Here is a 24,311-nt window from a genome sequence, read left to right on the forward strand (position 1 = left end):
GTCAGTGCAGTCCATCTTGACATAATTGCTACATAATGGTGATGGCAGTGTGACTGGGACTTGGGCTGCAGGGGGAGGTACAGCCAGAGATGGAGCCCAGTGGAGCTGAGAGCAGTGGGGAAGCTGCTGGTCTGGACACCTGGAGGAATGGTTATCCAGGTGAGCCACTGGGGACAGACCTTTATCTATATGAAAAACTTGGGGGAAGAGGGTATTAAGACCTCTGACTGCAGGGTGTTATCTGTGTTATTTTGGCTAAGCCACAAGATTTTGAGACTAATGCAAGTACTGCCTTGGGGTGTTAAAGATTATTGGACATGGTATCCAAAGGGAACAGGGCAGCTGCAGATTTGGCTTCCACCTGGAGATTGCTCTGTGAGACTTTAAAAGAATGGAAAACAGAGCAGGATAAGAAAACAACAGCAAAATGAGGTTCAGCTTGCAAATGTGCCTGTCCGTAAAGTACAGCCTGCTAGAGTTGCTTCTGCATCCACAAAAGACTGTGTATCCCTCTCCTGCACAGCAAAAGGTTGAATTAAGTGCTGAGTCAAAATATGTTACTCCTTGGCAGTTAGTTAAAATGATTTTTAAAACTTTATAACTTCATAAAAGCAACAAAGCTGAAAGGAACAAGTGAAGTAATTAAAGCAACAAGATTCAGGAAAAGCTGGAAATGTTAGTTCTGTTCTTCAGTGCATTGTGTCAATTTGATGGTGAAACATATATATTGTATTCATGAATTGCAGTTTTCTGATTCTTGAACTTTAACTGGAATAAATTGGATGTGGTTGTTTATCCTACTGTAAACTTTTACTTTGAGTAATGAAAATGGAATATATTGGTTATATGTGAGGAGAAACTGAAGTTTTTATTGACTCATCTAAGAATGGCAGTAGCCTTCTTTCAATAGACTTACATTGCACAAAATTTAGGATATAGGATTATGAGCATGGAATGGAATTCATATCATCTGGGTGGCCTCAGAATTTCTGAGAGTGTAGAAGAATCATGTTCACATAGCAAATGGTCAGACAAGAGTGATCTAGATAGAGTACAAGATCATTCCTCTAAGCAGTATTAAAATGGTATCCAGACATAGTGAATGAAAGGTAAAACTCACCTGGACATAAGAGAGTTTAGGAGTATTTTCAGGAGTCTTAACTAAAGCACTGGAAAAGCCACCTCCTTTTCCAAGATAAATCTTGCATTCCATCTTGTTTAGTAAATACACAACTGTAATAATCATCACAATGAGTTTTCTCCAGCAGTTAATCCATTATAATGTCAAAGAATTATGATGAAGTTTCTGTTCAAAGCATGTATCTTTTTTTAGCCATACTTTCAAGTAGGAAACCCTTAATTCTCCTTTCCATGAAGCATAATTGCTTATGTACATGTGACAAATGACATCAACCTCAAGAAATTCTGAATAATTTTCTTCTTCATACACTGGAAATAGTGAATTCTGCAGCACAGGGGGTTTTTTTGCCAGTGATTCTGTGTACATGGCTGTAGGCACCAGTAATCCTGTGTTACAAATCCAGTAATGCTTTGAATCACTGTAAGATTCTGTGCTGTACACACATGCTCTTTGGGAGACATTATAGAGTTCTTTCATGGATTGTGCCTGTGGCACTTTGTGATGTTGGATTGAATGCAAGAGTCATGTACCAGTTCTAATGCTTGTCACACTCATCACCATTACTGCAGAATTCTGGAACTCAGGTAGGTGTGGCCTCTGAGACTTCATTTCATAGGATTCTTTTAGAAAAAAAAACTTTTATAGTAGTAGCTATCTAATAATTTTAAAATATTTCTAATTTTTAAATTGTATTTACAGATTGGAAATCTGTGATGTGAAAATGAACCTGAGGAATGATATATGTGATATATATGTCATATATATATATATAACTTTTCCTGGGTTATATTCTAACCTAAACCATTGCAATGAGAACTTTTTGTATTCAAAGATTTATATTTTTTTTGGACTGTTTCTGCAAGACTAGCTGAACTAAGACAAATAATAATGGATGTTCTTGTTTGATTTTGTTGACTAAGTAGACAATGCCTTTTATGTAACTGTGTTGAAAAGGCAGAAAACCAATGTGGAGTCTGTAGAATTTAGATCATGTTACTGAGCACTAAATAGATTTAATGGCAGGTAAGGCTGCTGCCAAAACAATCTAGTAACAGATGCTATACTGTATGTCTAGTAACAGGGATTTCACTGTGCTAAAGCAAAGTGCTTTTTTTTTTTTATTTTAATGTGAAATATAAAATAACCACTAGTTATAATTTCTCCAAGCCTTGCATTCAGAATGGTTATGAGATTCATAGTCAGCCAATATGCTAACTTTTTTTTGCAAAGTTTTAAGGAGAAATGTTTTATTTATGTTAAGTTTAAATAAAAATATACTTTTTATGTCTCAGTCTGTGTGTGTACTGACCTATTGAACAAATTGGTTCAGAGTTTAAAAACAGTCAAGGCACATCTGACTTTTAGCTTTGCCAATTCCTTTTATCACAGCAACTGCTCTGGAAATGTCCTTCTACATTTAGGACTTTTTTTGCAGTCCTTCTGCAATAAGGTGTTTTGATTTAACCTCAGATGGGTCAAACCCAAAATTCAAAACACAGCCCTGTACCAGTTACTGTGAAGAAAATTAACTCTATCCCAGCCAAAGCCAGCACCTGAAGCAACCTGAAGCAGGATTCTCCTTCCCTTTACCTTTGCCTGCTTCCAGAGGAAAAAGGCAAGGGCAATTTAGATTAGTCTTATATTGGAAAGGAACACTACTGTTTTGCCTTTCGATTATTGTACAAGTCTTTGTGGCAATTAGTTTAAAAAACCTTAGGGAAACTTCTTCCCAAAATGGATATAAAAACAGCAAAGGAAAGCTTCTAATTGTTTCTGTGTGAGCAGTTTGAGACTGCTGAAAGCCCAGAATACTGCAGTGCAGCTTTACAGCTGGTAAGTACTGTCACATGTTTAAAATGTAAACCTGTCTGTCACAATGAAAAACATCTTCAGTCTGACCAGATAATGAGAAACACTGCATTGGCCAGGAGTGCAAGGATGAAAGTATATTTTTCTTCTCTTCTTTTAAATGTTCCTAATTTTGGCTTGTTTTGGAAGGGTTGTTTTATTCTTGAGAGACTAAGGGGAAAATTGCTAAAAAATTTGTTTGCAATTACTGCTTGGTGCCATTATCTTTCCCAGCAATAAGCTGCTTGAATACTTCAGCAGTAGTGAATGTGATGATGAAATCTGACATGATGAAAGCCAATACACTTTTTATTTCAGGAATTGTTTAGTTTTTCCTATCACGTGCATGATACCTCCATAAATCTGATTCTTGTTTGGAAAATCAAATCAATAATTTCCTTATAGCAAGCAGATGCCAATGTATTCATCTACTGTTCTTGTTTCCATGATTATGATTTGTAACTGGTAGTTTCCTGTAGTGTACGTTGGTATCATTTCAGAATCCACAGATTTCATATTGAAAAATTGTGAGTTGCTCAGATCCATGAAAAAGCCATCATTATCCATCTCTGCCAACTTTTCATCACAGCTGCTCTTGAAATTGCATTGAAAGTTCAACTTCATGTGCTGCCAAGGGGTCTCACAAGGAAAAATGGGGCCAACAAGGGTCTGTTAAGCAAAAACGAGTAGTGTCTGCTTTGCAAGGGCAATGCAGCAAATGAGTGGGAATTTAATACTTGAAATGTTCTAGTTTCCTTAAGAAAGGGAAGAAGGCTTAAAAAGACTTTATCACTTCAGTGGAAAGCAACATTTTTCCAGAGAAGTGGCAAAATCAGTAGCAGCTAATTCTTTATTTATTGCCATTGCATGTATAGTAGAAAGATAGGAATATTTGAGGAATTTCACTTCCATTTCCTTCCATTCACTGCATCACTGTTGCTCTCTTTGATCTAATAAATTTTTTATCTAGGCACTGCAGTTATAAAGAAACAGGATTTGCATTATTATCACTGTGGATTCAGGAACTGTGAAGAAATGCTACCTATACAATAGCTTAGTTGACTGCCTTTTTCTGGTAGTCCAAAACCACAGTCTAATAACAGAATAGTGAATAAAGCCTAAAAGAATGATAACAGATAAAATCATTATCCCAGAATGGAAGGATGGGGTCAAGTGCAGCAAAAGTTGACTTCATGTTTGTGCCTCTAGTGCTTGGCTCTCATCTCCTGTGAGATTTTTTTTTTTTTTTTAAAGAAGCAAAACAAATCTTGGAAAATATTTCAGGAAATGCAGAGTAAGAGGCAAGTAATCTTAATCTAAAGAAGAAAATGTTTGAAAATAATCACGTAAAGAAAAGTTTTCAGTGATCCTCCTATTAGACCTCAAGAGCAAATAGAAGAAGTTAAATATTAAAAAGCTTCCTGCTGTCTCCAAACATCCTCCATTGCTGCTCCCTCATATGGTAATATTGAACAGACTTCCTTTAAAAATTATGCATATCACCTAACCCACTCTTTTCCTGAAGTCAAATATGTTTTTCATAATATATACAAATGCATTTTTCATGCTTACTCTGAGCAGAATATAAATGGAAAAAGTGCACCTTGTGAAGAAGCTAACATACTTGCTAATCCATTAGTTTACTCCTAGAAAGTTAAACTGCAGTTTAATTAGGAAGGTCAGATATTGCTGGAAGTCTTTGTCTCCCCAGAAAAAAACTTTGTTCTGCTCAGCAGTGCAGTCTCACAGAAATGCAGCAGCGTGGGTAATTATGGCAGCCTAATTATGGCAGCCTGTCATGTTGGCTTTGATGCCCAAGATAGTTTGGATGGCTTTGCATATGCAAATATGTCCCCAATTTTCTTTCCTAGGTTGTTTGCACAAGAAGAATGCTAAGCCAATATACATTTAAAATCATCCAGCTATTTTTGAAATGAAGTAATTGAAAGAATGATTCCAATAAATCTGTTTATGGTCTATCCATTCCTACAAAAACAAAAAGATGAAGTTTAACTTAGATGTGTGCTTAGAGAATTTCATGCAAAGCATGCCTTAGATTATTCTTAACCAAAGTATGGCTTAAAATTCAAATAGTTGCTCTAGTACTATTTAAAAACACTTCACAGCTAATTCCATATGATTTTAGAAGTCTATAAACTTATTGAGGTCTCAACTTTGCTTGCTTTATTTCAGGATGTTTAAAAATCATTATTTAGGTACCCACTTTAGTTCATGGGAATAAATCCACTGTAGTTGGCATCAGATGTATTTATTTCCATATAATACTTAAGGTATAATTTGAATCATAAGATCTGAATTTTGGCACTAACCACTTCCATGGTGGTATCTCCTTTGGTGTGAATAATCCTGGAGATGTTAATAGTATTAGGGTGAATTAGTAATCTAAAAAAATGAGATGGTTTTCAATGAGTCAGCCAGTAATCTTGCAACCATTAGCATCTTATGAACAACAATAAATTATATTGGAAGAAAGTTTTCTTTTATAAGAGAGGACCATTCTACTCAGAGATAGAACAGGAAAGCTGTTCATGTAGACTTTTTAGTTTCAGGTAGTTGCCATGCTGAAGAAGTTAACAGATCAGACTTTACCTCTGTCAGAATTCCAGCCCTAGTTCTTCAGATTGTTTCCATGGTTATTTTTTCTTACACATGATTTAATAGTCCAGAATTTTTCTATTATTATCTCTGAAAGATTTTTGTAAAACCATAAAGAAATACAGAAAACTGCTTTTCCTCTGGTAGCCAGTGTGTTTTTGCATTTTAAGTGTTTTTCTGCTCTTCTTACACCTCTCCAAGCTGATTTTCCTTGCAAGTGTACAGAGTGATAGTGTATTTGCATGTGTACATATATATATATACATACACAAATACATATATATATGACAATCCATACCATCCTTTTTGGGCTCTAAGGTACCATACCAACATATAAACATCATTTTATGGTGGTTTTTACCAGTTTTTAAGTGTCAGCAGTGCATCAGTATTTACATGAGAAAGCAAATACATTTCAAAGCCTGCTTAATTGTCTTTGCTTCTTCCTCCTCTGTTTTCCCGCTTCTACAACTTTTCCCTGCGTATTTGTCTCTAAAAAATGCTACTGGTGAGGTGGTGCTACTATGGAGTGGTGGGATTGAGACTCAGTGCTTGGATTCAGTACTTGAATTTCTGCTGGTGAATTCTTCCCTTCTCAGAGTTTCCTTGGGAAAGAAACTGAGACACTTGAGTAAGTGTCTCTTCAGTATGTCAGCTCATTATTGATAAGGGTTTAGTCAATTTTTTCTCCAGCACATCTAGCATCAGAATTCATGGGCTGTCTTAGGAAGAAAATGAATTCTGTTCCAAACACCATCACCATAAAAGAATTTTGGGGAGAGAAATTTAGTAAATCTAAGTGCAATTATAAAAGAAGCCTCCTGAGGCCCAACTGTGTGTACCCATCTATCTTTTATATCCCAGGCACCAGTCTGTTGGTATATTTACTTTCCTTTATATAATTTCACAAATGTAATCCAAATGACACCACCCACACAGAGGAAAGCTAAGCTTCTTTCTCTATACTGTAGAGATAAAATAAACATATTTTGCTGTGGGAGCTTAGTCCTTGTGTACTGTGTAAGTTGTCACTTGTTTAAGTGAATGCTCCTGTTGCTGGTTGTGACTGACAACTGACCTTTTCTATGTTTGTATAAATGTGAAACTTTTTTGTATTCTCTTTGCTAAGTGGACAACAGTCCTTGAAGTCAGAAACTGAAATAAACTCTTCAGTGCCTGAGCCACACCCCAGTGTAAAAGTCCTTCCTCCCTCTCTGGGTATGTGCAGTCAGAACAGCCTGTTCTGGGCTGAGTCCCAGGGGCTCTGTGCATCCTGCCAGAGTAGCACTCTTGTTGTGCTTTCATTGATGGTTTATTTAGAGCTGCTGAATTCCAGGGCAGTAGATAAAACTATTTTCTAGATATACTCTGAAGTAGCTAACAAAGCTAATCTGCAGCAAACTACTGAGAGATGTTGGGAAAATACATTCATCAGCCTCTGTGTTCATGTGTACAGATATATAAAATATGTAGAAATCATGCTTATCTTCATTGCCATCTCTGGAAAATTTCAGGAAACTGTTAAGCAAATAATTAAATGTAACTATTGAAAGTCTTATTTCCAACTTTTAATTTAGCATTTATGTATGAAATAATGGCAATGAAAATTTTATGTGAGACAAATGTGTTATTTTGTGTTGGACTTGATTTACTGGATGTTGATACTAAATTGGAATAAATTAATGTATTAAAATAAAGACCTGTATAATCTAATACTGCAGTATTTCTAAGGCTAAATTCATACTGAAGTACTTTTATTATTTTCCCTGAATAAAAATGCTCTTGGTCACTATTCATTACTGACATGCATTTAAGCAGGCATCAAGTTGATCAATCAATAGGTTGAATTAAAGAATTGCAGATTAGAATCTCAGTTGCCTATAGTTCTCACTTTACAAAGCAAAGGCAACAAAATTTAAGATACCTCAAATGTCTATTTAACTCATCCCCTAGGATAAACAATGCAACAAAAACTGACCCATTTTTGGAAACAGCCTTTAGTAGTGGCCAGAAAAGTAGGGATTAACATTGCAGGCTTAAAAGGACCAAAGGTCTCTTTGTATTGTGAAGCTGAATGTATAGGAGTTTCTTTTTGCTTTGACTTGAATGCTGTTAAATGTGGCTGAATATCTAAACCTGATTTCAATCTATATTATTAATATAGTAAAAGATTATATTATCCTATTGTGATATATAACATTTGCATAGTAACATATTTGTGTATTTTTGCACAATAATATTTCATCTGCATCCATATTTTGTTAATAGTCATGTCTGACTAGCTAATTGTCAAGTTGAGTAAGAAAGTCTGTTGTAAGAGGAGGAGTGTACAGGTTTGGGGAAAGAATAGTGATTGTTTTAAACATAGCCATTTATATGATGTAACTGAGGGGTGCAGTAAATTTAAAGGGGATATTAGAGTAAAAAACTTCATCAGTTTTATTAAAGTGATGATAAGTTTCTCCACAGCTTAAGAAACTATATGTATTTCATGGCAGAATTACAGCAATGAAGCAAACTTGCCCTGAATTTGAAACAAAGAAGAGCAAGCAGTTCTCCCAGAAATGAGCTGTGGACATCTTAATCAGAGAGTTGTAAAAGATTTGTTTGGGTTTGGGGGCTTGTGGCCAATGCTCTGGAGAGTTACTGAATGCACAGGAATCTGAGCTGGGGTTGGCTGAGCAGTGGGCAGGTGGTGGAGTTTCCCATTCCTCAGATGTGTGCTGTCTGCCAGGCACTGCCTTTAGTGTGTGAACAAGTTAGAACCTCCCATAGTGGTTTGAATGTGCTTGGTATTTAGATGTTGCACAGTTCAAGCTGCAAACATTTGAACAAGTGAGTGGGAAATTTCTTAAAATTCATTAAAATGTAAGCACCTTTGGAGATTTTGCTAGCCTTGAAGCCTTGCTGTTATTTATGTTATTCTTGAGGAGAGTTGTCAGTAGAAATTTATGGTTACAACATATATGTATAGTTCTCACTAACCTCTAAATTTACCTAGCTAGTGTATTATTATTCTCTGTCTTAAACGTTTTTACCAGTATAAAGTGGAAAACAAAGAAAGCATTCTACTAAATTAGGGTATAGTGAATGCCATGTAACTTACTCTTACATAAATCTAAAATTTGCTTCTGTTTTTGAGAATGGTTTCTACTCTTTAGAAATACTTGTTTGTCTGTATGGCATGAGAAAATGATTAAAGTTTAATTTGCAGATCAGAACAGCAGTGAGACAAATGAAATTTAAATAATTATAATTACTGGATTATGCTACTTAAATTAATTGGGGAGAGAAAGATTTAGTAAACCCAAAGTTCCCACATTGTAAAAAGGGCATTGCTAATTAATTAGAATCTGAAAAAAAGTTTATTGAAAAACCCCTCCATATTGGCTAAATCCAATGAAGTTTTTATACTTTTTAGTTTTTCAATGGAAATATAAACTCTTCTTATTATATAGCTTTGCTAAATATTTGCATTGTACTTCCACCTTTTTTTGCTTGAGCCAAAGCTCCTTTTTCTAGAATAAATTGGTCAATGTGTTTTGCCTTGTGTGAACTTCAGTTGAATGATAGTGGCAGTATTTTGAATTTTACACTGTCAGACTTCAAAGCAGCATATCATGTGATTTGTCATACCAACCACAAGCTATGAAGCCACCAAAACTGCTGACACATACTAAAAACAGGAAACTGCAGCAGATCTGTGGTATCAAAGCCTCAGGTAATAGTTTGCTGTGATGCAAACCAGTATATTATGATTCTGCATAAGGAACAAGCTTGAGTGAAGTGGTACCTCAACCTCACAGCTCAAGTTGTTCTTTCAAAGTCTTTAAATAGAAGAAGGTTAAGTTAAATTGTTTACTATCTGAACTATATTGCAATACTCTAAAAGGAGTTTTTCAAAACAAATGAGTTTTCATATATGTGTAAATGTAAGAAAGCTTAACAGGTGGATGTTGTTTCAGAAAATCTGGAGGAGTGAGGTGGTGGAGAGGATAAGAGAATGTTGATTAGTCCTTTTATACACATTTTTCAGGTGAAACAGGAAATCTTAAGCAGAATAGAGGGGGCTAAGGTTTTTGCACTAAATATTTCTAATGATGCTTTTCTCCTTTTCTGATCCTTTTCTCTGTTGAAAAAGGTGAAAGAATGAATTAATATATTGGTCCAAACCAGCAGATAAATAATAAATGATCTGTGCTTGAATGCCCACTGTACTAACAGCTGATTCCTTGTGCTAGGTGTATAATATACCCTGACTTACATGTTTAATTGAAATTACTGCTCCCTACTGTCCTTTCATGTTATGGAGCTCTTTCAGATCAACTGAAAAAACCCAACTAAATCACTCATACAAATCAACCATATAAATTCTTTTACTGGTGCTTAATTACTTATGTAATTACTATATTACTGCTAATGTAGGTGGTCAACATTGCTTGTGAATAGCACAAAAAGAAAGGAATGGTGTCAGAAGCATTAAAATGAGTTAGTCATGAAATCATTGTAATATAGGCCAGGTTCACTGCATGAATGTGCTGAGTTTGAGGCTTTTCTGTTTAATTCTCAGCCTGTGGGGGTTGTTCTCTGACAGTGGTCTGGGATAAACAGGGATAGAAGATTTCTTTCTACTGTCTTCACTGCTCATTGTGTCTTTAACAGTGACCCCAAATAATTGTTTGATGTTGATGGATATGAGTCACATTTGGATACTGTCATTAATCTGAGAAATAAAGCATGTTTTTCCAAGACTGAAGAAAATCAGATGTTTCAGAAATGAGGATGGAAAGACTAGAAATAATAATCCAAAGAAAGGCAGTAGGAGTGTATTACAAAATGTAGATGTGATTTGCAGCATGCCTGGACAGGGATTGCACAGGCAGAAAATGCTTTAGAGAAGTTCCAGATCTCCCCTTTGGGGGAATTTTTGGCCAGGCTTTTTGTATCTGATTGTTCCTGCCTCAAGAACTGTAAAAGCAGCCCTGGTCTGGTTTTGTAAAATACTTGTACAGGAATCCTTTGTTGTTGAAGAGCAGATCCATTGCTCGTGTCTTGAACCCAAAAAGGTTTGTCTTTTATGAACTTGTATATTCAAACTTGCACTTTTGAACCTTCAGTCTACTACCTCACCTTCAAACCTCTACATCTTACAGATTTAGATAATTAAATTGGTAACATTCTAAAAATAAGAAAAACCAATATTTTTACTACCATTCCCATTCAGAATTCTTAGAAAGGGTGACAGACCCTATATTCACAGTGTTGGTTGGCACTCTCAACTGCCTTAATTTGGATTTCAGGTGTTATTTTTCTGAATATGAAGAAAGATATTGAGGTGCTGGGGTGTGTTCTGAGAGAGATCCAGGGCACAAGTCTGATATGGAGTGGCTGAGGAAGCTGGAGTTACTAGTTTGGAGAAAAGGAAGCTCAGGCAGGGTGTTACTGTTCTCTACAACTATCTGAAAGGAGATTTGGAGGTTTTGGCCACATGGGCGTCAGCCTCTTCCAAGTGACAAGTGACAGGACAGGATGAACACCCTCAGGTTAAGCCAGGATGTGTTCAGGTTGGCTGTTAGGGAAAACTTCTTCACTGGAAGGGTGCTCAAGCACTGGAGCAGGCTGTACAGGGAGGGGGTGGGGTCCCTGGTTATGTGACCCTTGCGGACATGGTGTAATGGTGGGTTTGGCAGTGCTGGCTCAGTGGTTGGGCTCAATGACCTTAAAGGTCTGTGATTCTAAATTGAAGTTTAATGTACTTATATAATGTTCCCAGGTGTAAGGTGATGCACTCTCTGTAACACTTAGATGGTCTGAGACTGTCATTGTTTTTTAGTTTGGGAGTTAAAAAAGCAGAGAGGAAGAATCTTGTTAGAATACTCTAGGTTTTGCAGACTGAGGAGTTCTCAGAAGCACTAAATGTGTAGAAAGCTGGCAGTGAGAGATGTAGGCATAAGAAAAATGTTTCACATAGAAACAAGTGAGCTGGTAACCAGTATTTATAATGCTGGTATCATGCATTGGTACATTATTCTATTTATGAATAGAGAGTGTCTCTATTTGGTATAACTCTGAATATTATAAATGTCATTATTTTCTAAGGCCAGCATCTTATTGTTCAGAAGATGCAGCATTCTTAAACATTTGGTCCCATATATGATGAGTGTAATGTGTACTACTTGAAACTAACATTCTTATGGATGGTTATGTTTAAATGAGTGCTGCATTCTCTGGAAGATGACAATAGTTCCTCAGTTTACCTTTTCAGATTTCTAAGTTTTCAGGACCTGGCTGAATATGAGCCATCAGTGTGCCCAGTTGGCCAAGAAGGCTGATGGCATCCTGGCCTGGATCAGTAATGCAGCAGGGCTGTGATTGTCCCTCTGTGCTCTGCACACACTGAGTATTGTCCAGTTCTGGACCCCTCCTTTCAAGAGAGACATTGGGGTGCTGGAGTGTGTCCAGACAAGGGCAGTGGAGCTGGTGAGGGGTCTGGAGAAATTAAGTTTTATGAGGTGTGTCTGGGGTACAAGAGTTATTTAGTCAGAAGAGAAGCCTCAGAGGAGTCCTTACTTCTCTCTAAAGCTCTCTGAAATGGGGTTGTGACAAGATGGGGGTCAGCCTCTTCTACCAGTCACCAGGACAAGAGGAAATGGCCTCAAATTGCACCAGGGAGCATTCAGACTGGACATCAGGAAGAATTTTCCACTGAAAGGATGGTTAAGCATTGGAACAGACCACCCTGGGAAGTGGTGGAGTCACCATGTGTGGAAGTGTTCAAGGCACAGCTGGATGTGACACTCAGTGCTGGGATTTAGTGGTCAGGGTGGTGTTTGGTGCTCAGTGCTCCTGGAGGTCCATCCTAACATAATGGTTCTGTGATTCTGTAGTTTGTCATCAATTGGTTTGGTCTCTCACAAATCATGCAAAGCACAGAATGCAAAAGCAGCTTGCATTGGCAGCAGCAGCATGTAAAGCAGGGTTTTCCATATCAAGGTCAGGTAATTCATTGTGTTTGCAAACATGGTGGGAAGGAACTAGTCAAGACTTAAACATTGCTAACATTGCATTGAAAAAGCACTTCAACTATACTGTCCACGCATATGCTTCTATAAATAGCATTTCTTTTTAATTATTTTTAGATTTATTTGTATCCTGGAGAAATAAAACACAAGCAAGCACAAGTATGTTTGTTCTGTAAATTTTTGCAGAGGTACAAAGCTGAGAAAATTGCTCTAATTGTCTTACCTTTATTTTTTCTTTTTACTTCCTATTTGAAAGTAGGGATTAGCAAAAGTTCATGTCAATACAAACCACACAAGAATTTTGAGGTTTTAACACAGCTGAAATAACTGGAATATGTGTTCTATGATTGAAGCTGTGAAGCTATTTTATTTTGTTCTAATTTAAAATCCTAAGCAATATGTGCATATCACTTTTTTGTTCTTCTGAATTTATTGCATGTTCATCCTTCAAATATGTGGATATTTCCATAGTTTAGGAAGTGCTGTGTTAAATACAGCTCATGATGTTAAATACAGCTCATCATCTTTATAGATTCTATATTTAGAGTGTTTTCCTTTCTGTTTGCTAGAGTGATTCCATGGCATCCTCAGGACTCTTCTTCAAAGATGGCAAAAAGCGCATTGACTATATCTTGGTCTACAAGAAATCGAGCCCACAGGTGGAAAAAAGAAGCACATTTGAGAAGAATTTGAGAGCAGAAGGGCTGATGTTGGAACGGGAGGTGAGTCCTGTTTATGCTCATGTGGCATAAATAACTAACCTGACTAAAATCTGGTTTTAAGGCATTTAAGAATTATTACAGTATAGTAGTCAAAATCTTGTTTTGTTCCAATTTAAAGAAATAGTAAAATCTTTGCTTTTGTCACTTCAGAATTATTGACCTTAAGAAACAAATGGTTTTGTAAGATCTGAAATGTTTTAGTATTTTAGTATTTAGTATTTTATTTTATCCACATCTTTTGAGAAAATAAAATATTTAATGTAGTAGTGTGGAACTGTGATATGTCTTCATGAATCTGGTAGGTAAAATTGTAAACATTGTAAGTGCTATTAACCTTTTAACTACATTTTCTTTTACCTTTACTTACCAAACCTTGCAAACTGAAGCTTTTGGAGACTTTAATCAGAGTCAACTAAAATATCTAAGTATCTACTTATATAATCTCAAGCAGATGTATCTGGGAGAAGGGTGGAGAACTGAAGTGTTATATGAGAAGGTGAATATAGAAATCTGTAAGGTTGAAACTTGTTTTATGTACAGATAAGTGATGAAAAATATTTGTATAGTGTACACATTGTAATTTAAAAAAATAAAAAGGGTGATTTTTTTAAATTTAAAATTATTACCAAGTAAAGTTTATTCCACATTAGAAGGTGCTGCATGAAGTCTTTACTTTTGTTCATGACCAAAGATCTTTCCTTTTGTCCCTCTAGTCTACACATACTGCTGTTTGTGAGGGAAAAGGTTCCTGATTTTCCTTTCTCTGGAAGAGCACTAATTTTCAGAGTTGTATGTCCAATTCACTAAAATCAGAATTTGACTGAAGAATGCTTCCAGAAGGGGTGGCTGCCATGGGTTTAAATTATTAAAATGTATTTGCATGTTATTGTTTTTACAGCCAGCTGTTACCAACAGTGATATCATGTTTGTTAAAATTCACTGTCCATGGGAGACATTATGCAAATATGCAGAAAGAATGAACATCAGGATGCCTTTCAGGTATTGTGGAAACTATTTTAAGAAACCTACAAGTTAGTGCTTAATATTGAAAGTTCATCATTGACTTAAGTCTAGAATGAAGTCTTTACTGCTCAGGAGCCAGGCATGCTCATATTTATTTTAGTGATGTGATAGGGAGAGAGGAGAAACAAATAATAAGTTTTTCCTCATTTTTACACAGTACTCTATGTTGCTTTTGATTTCAAACTTCCCTTCTAAGTCAAGTTGAGCATATGTCATTTTAGAAAATAGTAGTTAACACATTGTTTTGGATGTTCTTGGCTGAGTTCCAGATATTCTCCATCTGAGCTCAAGTATCCTCCATGATTTTAGGGTTTTTCTGAAGTCTTGCTGAAAGACAAGTGACAAGGCAAAAAAATCTAATATCTGCCATGTCTCCAGTATAACACACATTGTTGCAATTTGAGTAAAATGAGGTCCAGTAGCTTTCTTTGGGCAGAATAATGGAGTTCATTGTCTGAATACAAAACAAGTTCTATTGTATGTTTTTGCAGTAAATATTTTTTATTAATTTGTGGGACAGGCTAATACTTTTTGCAACAGAACATAAGTCTAAAATGTGAAAATGTGCCTTTTCAAATAGATTAATAATGCTCTTGGGGAGAGAGCAGAGCATGTAGTGTGCTGTAAACCTCCTGCTTTATTTGGAGGGCATTCTAGATCATGTTTGTTTATTATATTATTAAATGACATGTAAATATATTCTTTTTAGTATTTCCCCAAAGTGTCTTATTCCTGGACTGTTGCTTTAGCTTGTTTTTTTCCAATTCATTTCAGTAAACCAAAAGTAGGTAAAATACTAAATTGTGCAATTTCACCTTTTTGGTAGTTTTGCTGTACAGTGAAATACACATATTTGGGAAGAAAATTTTCCACTTCTACCTCCATTATAGAACTGTGAAAAACAGTAAATTGGACAACATTATATTATCTTTAAAAGTATTTTAATAGGAATTTAAGTGAAATTACAGTCTAAAACTTATGTGAATATTTCAGTACATTTCTTGAATTTCTGTGCCTTTTAAAACAGAAGGCTCAACACAATTCTGTTACAAGCACAAACTGGATGTAGCACAATTGAAGAGTGGTCTGCCCTGCTTTGCCAGCAGCCTTTACCAAGTGTCCCCTACAGGAAATGAGCCATTTTTCATGACACCTTCTCTATTTATAGAAGGCTGTGCTTTAGAAACTTGCTGAGACAAAGCTCAAGTCTTAGCTTTGTTCATATTTGCCCAGGTGGTTTTTTCATGGATGCAAAAATATAAATCTGCACTCCTGTAATAACATCCTGTGACCTCACAATTCAATTACATATTATGTTGAAAAAACCGTGTTCTTGAAGGGTTGAACTTGCTTTTTTTTAAAGAAACGTTTTCTACCTGAGTGGGCTACATTGTGTTCCTGAGGCAACTGTTCAATGGACAAAGGAACCTCAAATGAGGCAATTCTCCCTCAATTAGTGTCTTCTACAGTGTCTTCCTCCCAAGAAGTTTAGTCATCCTTAGATTTAAGTTGATCTAAGAGAGTTGGACATGTGTCCAACATGATCTTTGTGAGTCCCTTCTTACTTGAGATATTCTATAATTCTAAAAAACAAATTATTTCTCTTAGTCTTTATCTGTTTTATCAGTGTTTTCTGAGTGGTTCTGGTATATAAAGATGACAGGTAACCTTCCCTGCAGTATTTTCATGCACTACACCCATTTTCTCTTCCACAGTCTTGCAAAATTTTGGCTTTTAATTATGGTCACTAAAATATACCATATGTCAGTATCATATATGAATAACACATGAAGAATTAAATTCATACTTTTTGGTTTCATTTTGCTCAATGCAGGACTCTAAACAAAATCAACAGAATTGTTTTCACACAGGTTACTTCTTTGCTCTGTTTCTGAAAAGTAAAAGTACTTCTGAGATTCACCCACAACCCCAGAACTGTTTTAGCATGACATTATACCAAAATGTGTTGGCAGATACATAATATGTATCATATCTGCAATATAGAAGAAATCCCAATGTTTCAATTGCAGAAGGAAATTTTTCTGAAATTTTGATAGACACTGTGCAGTAATAATTATTGTCTTGTATACAGCTGACTTTGCAATGCTGCTTTATTTGGAAGCATGTGTATATGGTTTCAAACAGGGTTTGTGTAAACATCAAAGTTAGATCATGACTGATTTACAATTTTTTAACTTTTATAGGTGTAGGAGCTGTCAGTAAAAATGCAGCTACTATTTATGCACTATAGTGTAGATATATTTCCCAGAACTGTGACAAAACTTTAATTTTATTTGTCTACAAGTATTGTGAGGCACATAGTTATTATTGTTTGTAATTTATAAATTATTTGTATCTGCAACTTAGCTGAACTGTGTAAAACAGCTAAGGTTAACTAAAGGGAATTAAACAAGGGTTCTGTTTATAAAAAGTCAGAAAACTCTTTAAAAACCCTTCATTGCTTCATTTACAATTCTGCCTGGAAGTGCCAAGTGTCAGGCTGCCAATAATCTGCAGATTGGTAGATCCAAAATTTTCCAGGGAAGATGTCTTTCACCCTCTTTTTAATTTTTATGTATCTTTCTAATTGTATTAATTTTAGTGGCTCTTCCATCTCAGGAATGTGCTTGAATAAATCTCAATTGCTGCCCAGGTGTGTGGTTGCAGATCTTGCTAACTCCTGAGGAATCTGCAATAATCAGGGATTTTGGGGAGTTGAAATATGATGGGAAATTATAGGAGGAAGCCAGAAAAAAAGCCTGAAAACCTGAAGCTAGATGTGGAAAATACAGCCATGCAGCAAATAAATCTCCATTTAGTTTCAGAATGACTGTTCTCAGAAGACTTTACTGGGAATTTCTGGTCATGTTTCTCTAAGTGTCTATAACCAGTGAAGGGTGGAGGAAAAGGAACTGTTAAGTGACTTACTGATTAGCTGTCATTATTCCCAGTAGCTGCAAATCTAAAATGTAATTTTAGAACAAAGATAAAACGTGAAAAATGTGAAACTGTTATTGTAATGGCTTCTTCTATTTCAGTTGCCTTTTTAAATTATTTTTCAGGTTTTTTGTCTATGAAAATGTATGTTTTATAATACCTAGCATTCTTTTATAATGTATATATCCTTTTCAGCTGTCTCCTACTTGATTAATCTCAGCTGATTTTTTGCTGTTCTTTCAGGAAAAAATGTTATTACACTGACTGGAGGAGCAAAACCATGGGCAGGTTGGTGGGTGATGTGTAGCTTCTAATTTTGTCAGATAGTCACCCTGCTAAAGAGAACCCATTCGCAGTTGTAAATTTATCCATGAAACTTGGAAAATCAGATTATTTTCCTGAAAACTCAAAATGTGTCAGCTCAAAGTGTTAAAATATTCATCTGTAACAAAATATTTTAAATGCTTTGCCAGTTCTCATTTTAGAAATGTAAAAATGTTTATGCCAGGGAAATTTAAAAAAAAAAATTAAAAAAAAGACCTTATCCTCACAGCAGCTTTAGTACCAGGTCTGTGTCTGCCATTACATCTGCTGACATGGAGGAATCCTTCTTTAGCATGAAGGATACTTTTGAGTGCATGTCTCAGATTCTGGCAGTCAGCTGCTTCCTCAGATATGCAAACATCCTTTCTCTCCTGATGTCCTTGTGATCAGGAGCAGATCAGTGCCCCATGCTGAAGGATGCTTTGGATTTTTATTTGCTGACTGAGAGAAGAACTTGCAGAACTCACCTGTAGCCTGCTCCTGCTGCTGCTGTTAGTGTTCATGTCAGCCAGGAGAAGGGTACAAAGGAGTCTGGAGTGGGAATGGGGGATGCTGAGCTGCAGTTACTCCCCATTGCTTTAGTCAGATGTGGTTATGTCCTGCAAATCCTAATCCCCAGCAGAAAAGAGACATGTAAACATTTCACATGAGGGAAATCTCCTGGAAGAGATTTCCTGTCACAGGTTTTCTTGAGGTGGGTCTGATTTTGATTTAGGTTCTCTTCTTGTTACTTTAGATGGTAAAGAGCTCTCATTTCTCAGGAACAATTCAGGGAGTCTCATGATAAGTTTCCAAGATGATCAGCTAACAACAGAATGCGAATGGTAAAGGGAGAACTTGAAACACAGAGGCTGATAAGAAATGTTGAAAAGAACCAATTTATGGCATAGATTTACAACTGCATTTTGTCCTCTTCCCAGTTCACATGCTTGCCCCATTTTATCATGCTTTATGGAAAGTCTAAGATGCTTTTAATAAAAGGCAAAATCAACAAGCTTTACTTCAAAATTGTCTTATTTCATCTATGGTCTATCTGGTCAGTAATGGATATTACATAAATTTTGTTTTCTTTATTTAGAATGATAGATGTCTGAAAGTTGCACAGTACCTGTGAATTGAGTATTTAGTAATTTTCATGCCAGATCAATTTTGTATTTTGAGATAAATGCTTTTATCTGTGATTTACTTTGTGAGAAGTTTGACATGAATATTTTGCTGCATATAATTTCTGACACTTTTTATAATTCAGTGCACAAAAAAAGTGTGATACAAAAGAAATAAAAAAAAGCTATATTTAAAATTAAAAGCAAGTCTAAAATTGTTGGTGTACATACCACATGCATTGTTATTGTTATTGACTGTCATTGTTACCTTGCATCTTACAACTTTTCAAGTTTAACTGCTTCTCTGTAATTTATTTAATCTCTTGTTTAAAATTCTAAGTAGAGTTTATATGAGCTACAATGAACTGTATTAAAATTATTGTATATCAAAATATTAAGATTATAAAGTTTCTATAATTAAAGAATGCAAAGTAACACTATACTAGACCTTCTGTGACATGTACACTTCTCTAACTTTATTGTCACTGTTTTATGATAGATATATATGTATCCATAAATGTTCTTTAAAAGGTCTGCAAAAGATCATTAGGTGCATAAGTGAAAGGACAAGAAAAATGTAATAATTAATTTCTTTTGCCTGGTGTGTCTCTATTTATCTATATACCTTTTAAAAGCCCTTACCATTTTATTTAATTCTATGAAACTTGATTTCTATCTATAGAAACACACTATAGAAATAAATTTATCTTATTTTGTATGAACAATATTTGGAAAACCTTCTTCTCAAAGGAAAGTAATATACATGTAAATAGGGTAGATATCAAAAATTGTCTGAACTCTCAGATTGAAGACTGAATAATCTAGTAAAACTGTCTTGTAATTGCCACTTTGGGCCTGCAGATTTCATGCTGATAAAGGATGGCATCAAGGACAAGAAAGTGGAAAGATAGTTGTCTTAGTATGCAGCTTCACTCTGCCCACTTAAATGTTAAAATCACTTAATACTTCTAAGGATAGAGAACCAAAAATAAATTTGCTTAGCACCTGATCTGCAGTAAGTTTGCTTTGCAAAACAACTTTTTAAATCTTTTGGATTTCAGTCTACACACCCAAGTGAAATTGTTGATATCATTGCATTAAACAAAAATACTCTGATTTTCTTCTTTTTCTAGTGATGATTGTGTCTGTACATTGAGCCTATCCTGTTTCCCATTGCAGTGCATGGAAACACACTGTGTCCATGTACTTTGGTGCCATAGAGTTGGCACTTCTGGCCAGTCTTGAGGGACACAAACACCAAGCAAACTACTGGTGATGACTGTCAAAGCTGCCTGGTGGGGCTGGTGAACTTGCTTAATTCTGCTATCTCATTCCATGGCTTTGATGAGATAATGCTAAGATCATCTATATCCTGTGTTCCTTTCCACAACAGTCTGTAATCTGCAAGTATTTTTGGCTGAACTTGTTCTGCAAAAAAAAAAATTAAGCAACCAAATAAATCAGAACAATATGACAAAGAATGAAAGTGGAGCAAAGCTGGAATTACAAGTATCTTCATAAAATATTAAATTGTGTAGCTAAGAATGAAATGCATGGGCATTTTAGAGTACTAACTCTTACTTCAAGGTGCACAATGTTCCAGTAGCAGCAGTGGTTTCAATAAAAGCAATTGCAAATATTGTTCATTTTGTTTTTTAACTCTTCATTTTCTTTAATTTCAACGTGGAAGTTTGCTGCTTTATTTTCGTTACTGATATGCTGTCACTAAATATGCAAAGATTGATGGAGGTAGCAATAACAAGGAATTGAGAGCATTGAATCTGACTTACTGTTGCAGTTTGCAGAGGAATATTAGAGAGCTGAAGAGCTGGCTGCCCAGGAACCCAATGAAGCTGGACAAGGAGGCTTTGCCTGATCTGGAGGAAACAGATTGTTACACGGCGCCCTTCAGCCGAGCGCGCATCCACCAGTGAGTGTGGCCTCCAGGAGAGCCAGGGAATCCTGCAGGAGCACAGGGGATCCTGCCAGGAGCACAGGGAATCCTGCAGGAGCACAGGGGATCTTGTAGGAGCACAGGGGATCCTGCCAGGAGCACAGGGAATCCTGCCAGGAGCACAGGGGATCCTGCAGGAGCACAGGGATCCTGCCAGGAGCACAGGGGATCCTGCAGGAGCACAGGGATCCTGCCAGGAGCACAGGGAATCCTGCCAGGAGCATAGGGGAATCAATCATGCCAGGAGCACAGGGATCCTGCAGGAGCACAGGGATCCTGCCAGGAGCATAGGGCAATCCTGCCAGGAGCACAGGGATCCTGCCAGGAGCACAGGGGATCCAATCCTGCAGGAGCACAGGGATCCTGCCAGGAGCACAGGGGATCCTGCAGGAGCACAGGGGATTCCAATCCTGCCAGGAGCACAGGAGAATCCAATCCTGCCAGGAGCACAGGGATCCTGCAGGAGCACAGGGGAATCAATCCTGCCAGGAGCACAGGAGAATCCAATCCTGCCAGGAGCACAGGAGAATCCAATCCTGCCAGGAGCACAGGGATCATGCCAGGAGCACAGGGATCCTGCAGGAGCACAGGGAATCCTGCCTTCCCACAGTATCACACACACACTGCTGGCAGATGCTCACTGCCAGTACCCCGTGTCATAGTTGGTGTTGTTCTCCTCAAGTGGGAATCTGTTCTCTCACTGCTTGATGGTCACTCGGTGACATGATCTGAAGTTATCTGAAAAATTAATGTTGCCATTTTAGTTTAGAAGTTTTTATTTCCCTTATTTTACAAAATGAAATATTTGCTCAAGTTTTCTGTGCTTATTGCTTATTAGGCAAAACCTGATACAATTGTTGAAACTTGAAATACTGGAAGCGAGCTAAAATCAGTGATTTTTTTTCTCTCTTATCAAATCTGCATTTAAAAAGATTTTTTACCTCTGAAAATCCAGATATATACAATGAAACCATGTACATTCACATCAGCAGGTTTTTGATAATGCTCTTAATTAAACTGTGACATAAATTTTTTCAGTACCCATAAAGTTTGATTTTAAATTTCTGTTTCTTAATTTTAAAGTTATTTTGTGGTAACTTAGTGAAAATTTAGTTTAAACTAGAAATATTAATTAGGATAATCAGGATTTTTTTCTGCTCAGTAAAGAAGCCAAATGGTAGTGAACTGACTTTACCCAGAAAAACAGAGTAATTGCATTATAGTCTCAATTTTTTTTCCCCAGTAACTTACCATACTGCACTGGACAAATCCCCTTTTGGCTCTTGGTGTTTTCTTCTCAATCAGCTCAGCTGATGCAATTAATTGATTGCAATGGTGTCACTTTTGGCACAGTTGAGCAGGAAGAAGGTCCTGCATTTCAGATATCTGGTTGCCAGGATGGAGCCATCTGGCCAAGGATGCTTCACTTGGCTCCATCCTGGGATCCTCTGAGAGGAAATGGTTGTGGAGCTGCTCCCCAAGTCTCCAGTGCTTGAGTTTTGTTATTTTAAATAGTTTTGGTGGTTCCACTACACAGACAGCTGTCAACTCATAGATTATTTAAGGTCACCACTGTTACTGAAGATCTTTAATTTAATTAATTATATCCAGAAAAGAGATTAACTAGATAGTAGGATATTTTTGTTTTTAGCTTTAGTTTTGTTTTCCCAAGAATAATCTGTTATAACTTTATTGGATCTGCTGTAAGGGTGTAAAATCTTACATTAAGGAACATAAAGATCCAATAAATCACAGTAAAAAGAAAACACTTGAACAGCAGCTGTGTTTCACTGAGTGTGCATTGTTTTGTATATTAAGACATTCTTTATCTTAATAGTTTTACAATAAACAACAAAGACAGCTTCTTCAGCAATTCCACAAGAAGTAGAATTGTGCATCATGTGCTACAGAGAACTAAGTATGAAGATGGAAAATCCAAAATGGGTGAGAATGCTCTATTTTTTTACCTAACCCAAAGCAATAAAAGTTTTCGTCTTTAATTGCCTGAAAAATACCATTTGAATAAACTCAATTAATTTTTTCCTGTTCTTGAAATCTTTTCATTCACACAGTAACAAAGTTATGTCCCCTCCTTTTCTACCTAAATATGTCAGTGAAAATTTGCAATATTTTTTACTCAATTACTCATTCATTAAAATAAAATGGAGGGTTTATCATAACTTTACATTATTGAGAGCCACAATAAGGTTACATATACCTGAGAAAGCTGGAAGTGTTTTCAAGGACTGATGCTCATATTTCAGCTATTATCCATCAGTTTCAGCCCAGCAGAATCAATGTGTGCTACACTTGATTCATTTGAGGTCTCTGTGTAGCTCAGAGACAGTTGATCTGAAGATTAAATTCAGTTTATATCAGCACTCCTAATACAGTGTTAGTTTTTATAAGGTCTAACTACCCCTTTTCATTTTCACTGACCAGAGGATGTATGCATGATTTTCTATTTTTTCTGAAGGAATTTAATTAATAGAGATTAAATATGCAGAGATTTGGATGACACCAATTACAGAAAGTTGTTGCTTGAGTTTCTGAACAAAAGCAGTAGCAAGAAGAACAGGGAGAATAAGTATTCATATCTAACACCTTTGCAGCTGACGATGGCAAATTTCATTATGAGATTAGTTTAGTATAATTTATATATTTGAGGAGACAAATCTGTATTCCACTATACATACCTGTTTCTTGGGGAAACTTTTGGCTACTAACCTGCTCTTAAAAACTGTTGAATCTTTCTGTTGTTCCTATCAATGTTTATTTATTTTTTCCTTATTTATAATGTGCTGTGCTAGTACAACAAATCTGGTTTTAGGAGACTCTAGGAGCTGATCCAAAATGCAGTAGTCAGTCTGGCACAGAGCACTGCTCTCATATGAATTTGTCAGCTGGTTTATATTTAAAAATACTGGGTTAGCTTTTAAACCTGCAGGGGTCTCAGTGCCTCAGGGATTGTCTGCCCATGCCACTCTCTGTTATAAGAGTTCATCTGGTCACCCATAAAATCTGTATTTTATTCTCTGGGGAATACATTGTGCATGTAATTATCCTCTCACACTGGATCTGGTACAAGCACTCAAGCTTAGAGAAAGGGTGCAGACTTTGGTGATTTGGCAAGTTGCTGTCTAGTTTGACAGAGCCAGAAATCTTGATCAGCAATACCTGCTGAAGTAGTTGCTTGGATTATTGATTGCCATCTTTAACTTCATTCTTATAATTTAACACTAAATTACATTCTCCAAATGCAGCTTGAAAATTCACACTACTTGAAAAATGTGTATAAAAATTGATATCAGAAATAATGCCTTTTTGGGGTTTTTTTTAGGTATTAATAGGTTACTAAGTAATGGAACATATGAAGCAGCATTTCCACCACATGAGGTAACCTGGTTAATTTGGTTTTTAGTTCTGTGTTTAAATTAAAGCTTGCACTAGTGATTTGGGATCTTACTTTAATTTTGTCCTGCAAACTTTTACTTTCATACTGTAATTTGTTGATGCTTCTTTTGTTTATAGCTTTTACTTTAATACTGGCTTTTAAAATTTTCTGTATTTGGATAATTTGGATATTATGATAATTGTATTATTATAATCCTGAACATTTTC

The 24,311-nt window shown here is 36.2% G+C and overlaps 1 protein-coding gene across 3 annotated transcripts in view; it reads left to right on the top strand.

Moving 5' to 3' along the window:
* ANO3 (anoctamin 3) overlaps nt 1–24,311 on the top strand; it is a 111,159-nt gene that overhangs the window by 61,417 nt on the left and 25,431 nt on the right. For all 3 annotated transcript variants that reach the window (XM_079310090.1, XM_079310091.1, XM_079310092.1), the window contains 6 exons: nt 13,197–13,349; nt 14,248–14,348; nt 17,553–17,597; nt 20,535–20,666; nt 22,528–22,634; nt 24,031–24,086. In XM_079310090.1, coding sequence (XP_079166216.1) covers nt 13,197–13,349; nt 14,248–14,348; nt 17,553–17,597; nt 20,535–20,666; nt 22,528–22,634; nt 24,031–24,086 — 594 coding nt within the window. The remainder of the gene's footprint in view (nt 1–13,196; nt 13,350–14,247; nt 14,349–17,552; nt 17,598–20,534; nt 20,667–22,527; nt 22,635–24,030; nt 24,087–24,311) is intronic.

The sequence above is a fragment of the Erithacus rubecula genome (genome assembly GCF_903797595.1).
Source record: "Erithacus rubecula genome assembly, chromosome: 6".
Lineage (NCBI taxonomy): Eukaryota > Metazoa > Chordata > Aves > Passeriformes > Muscicapidae > Erithacus > Erithacus rubecula.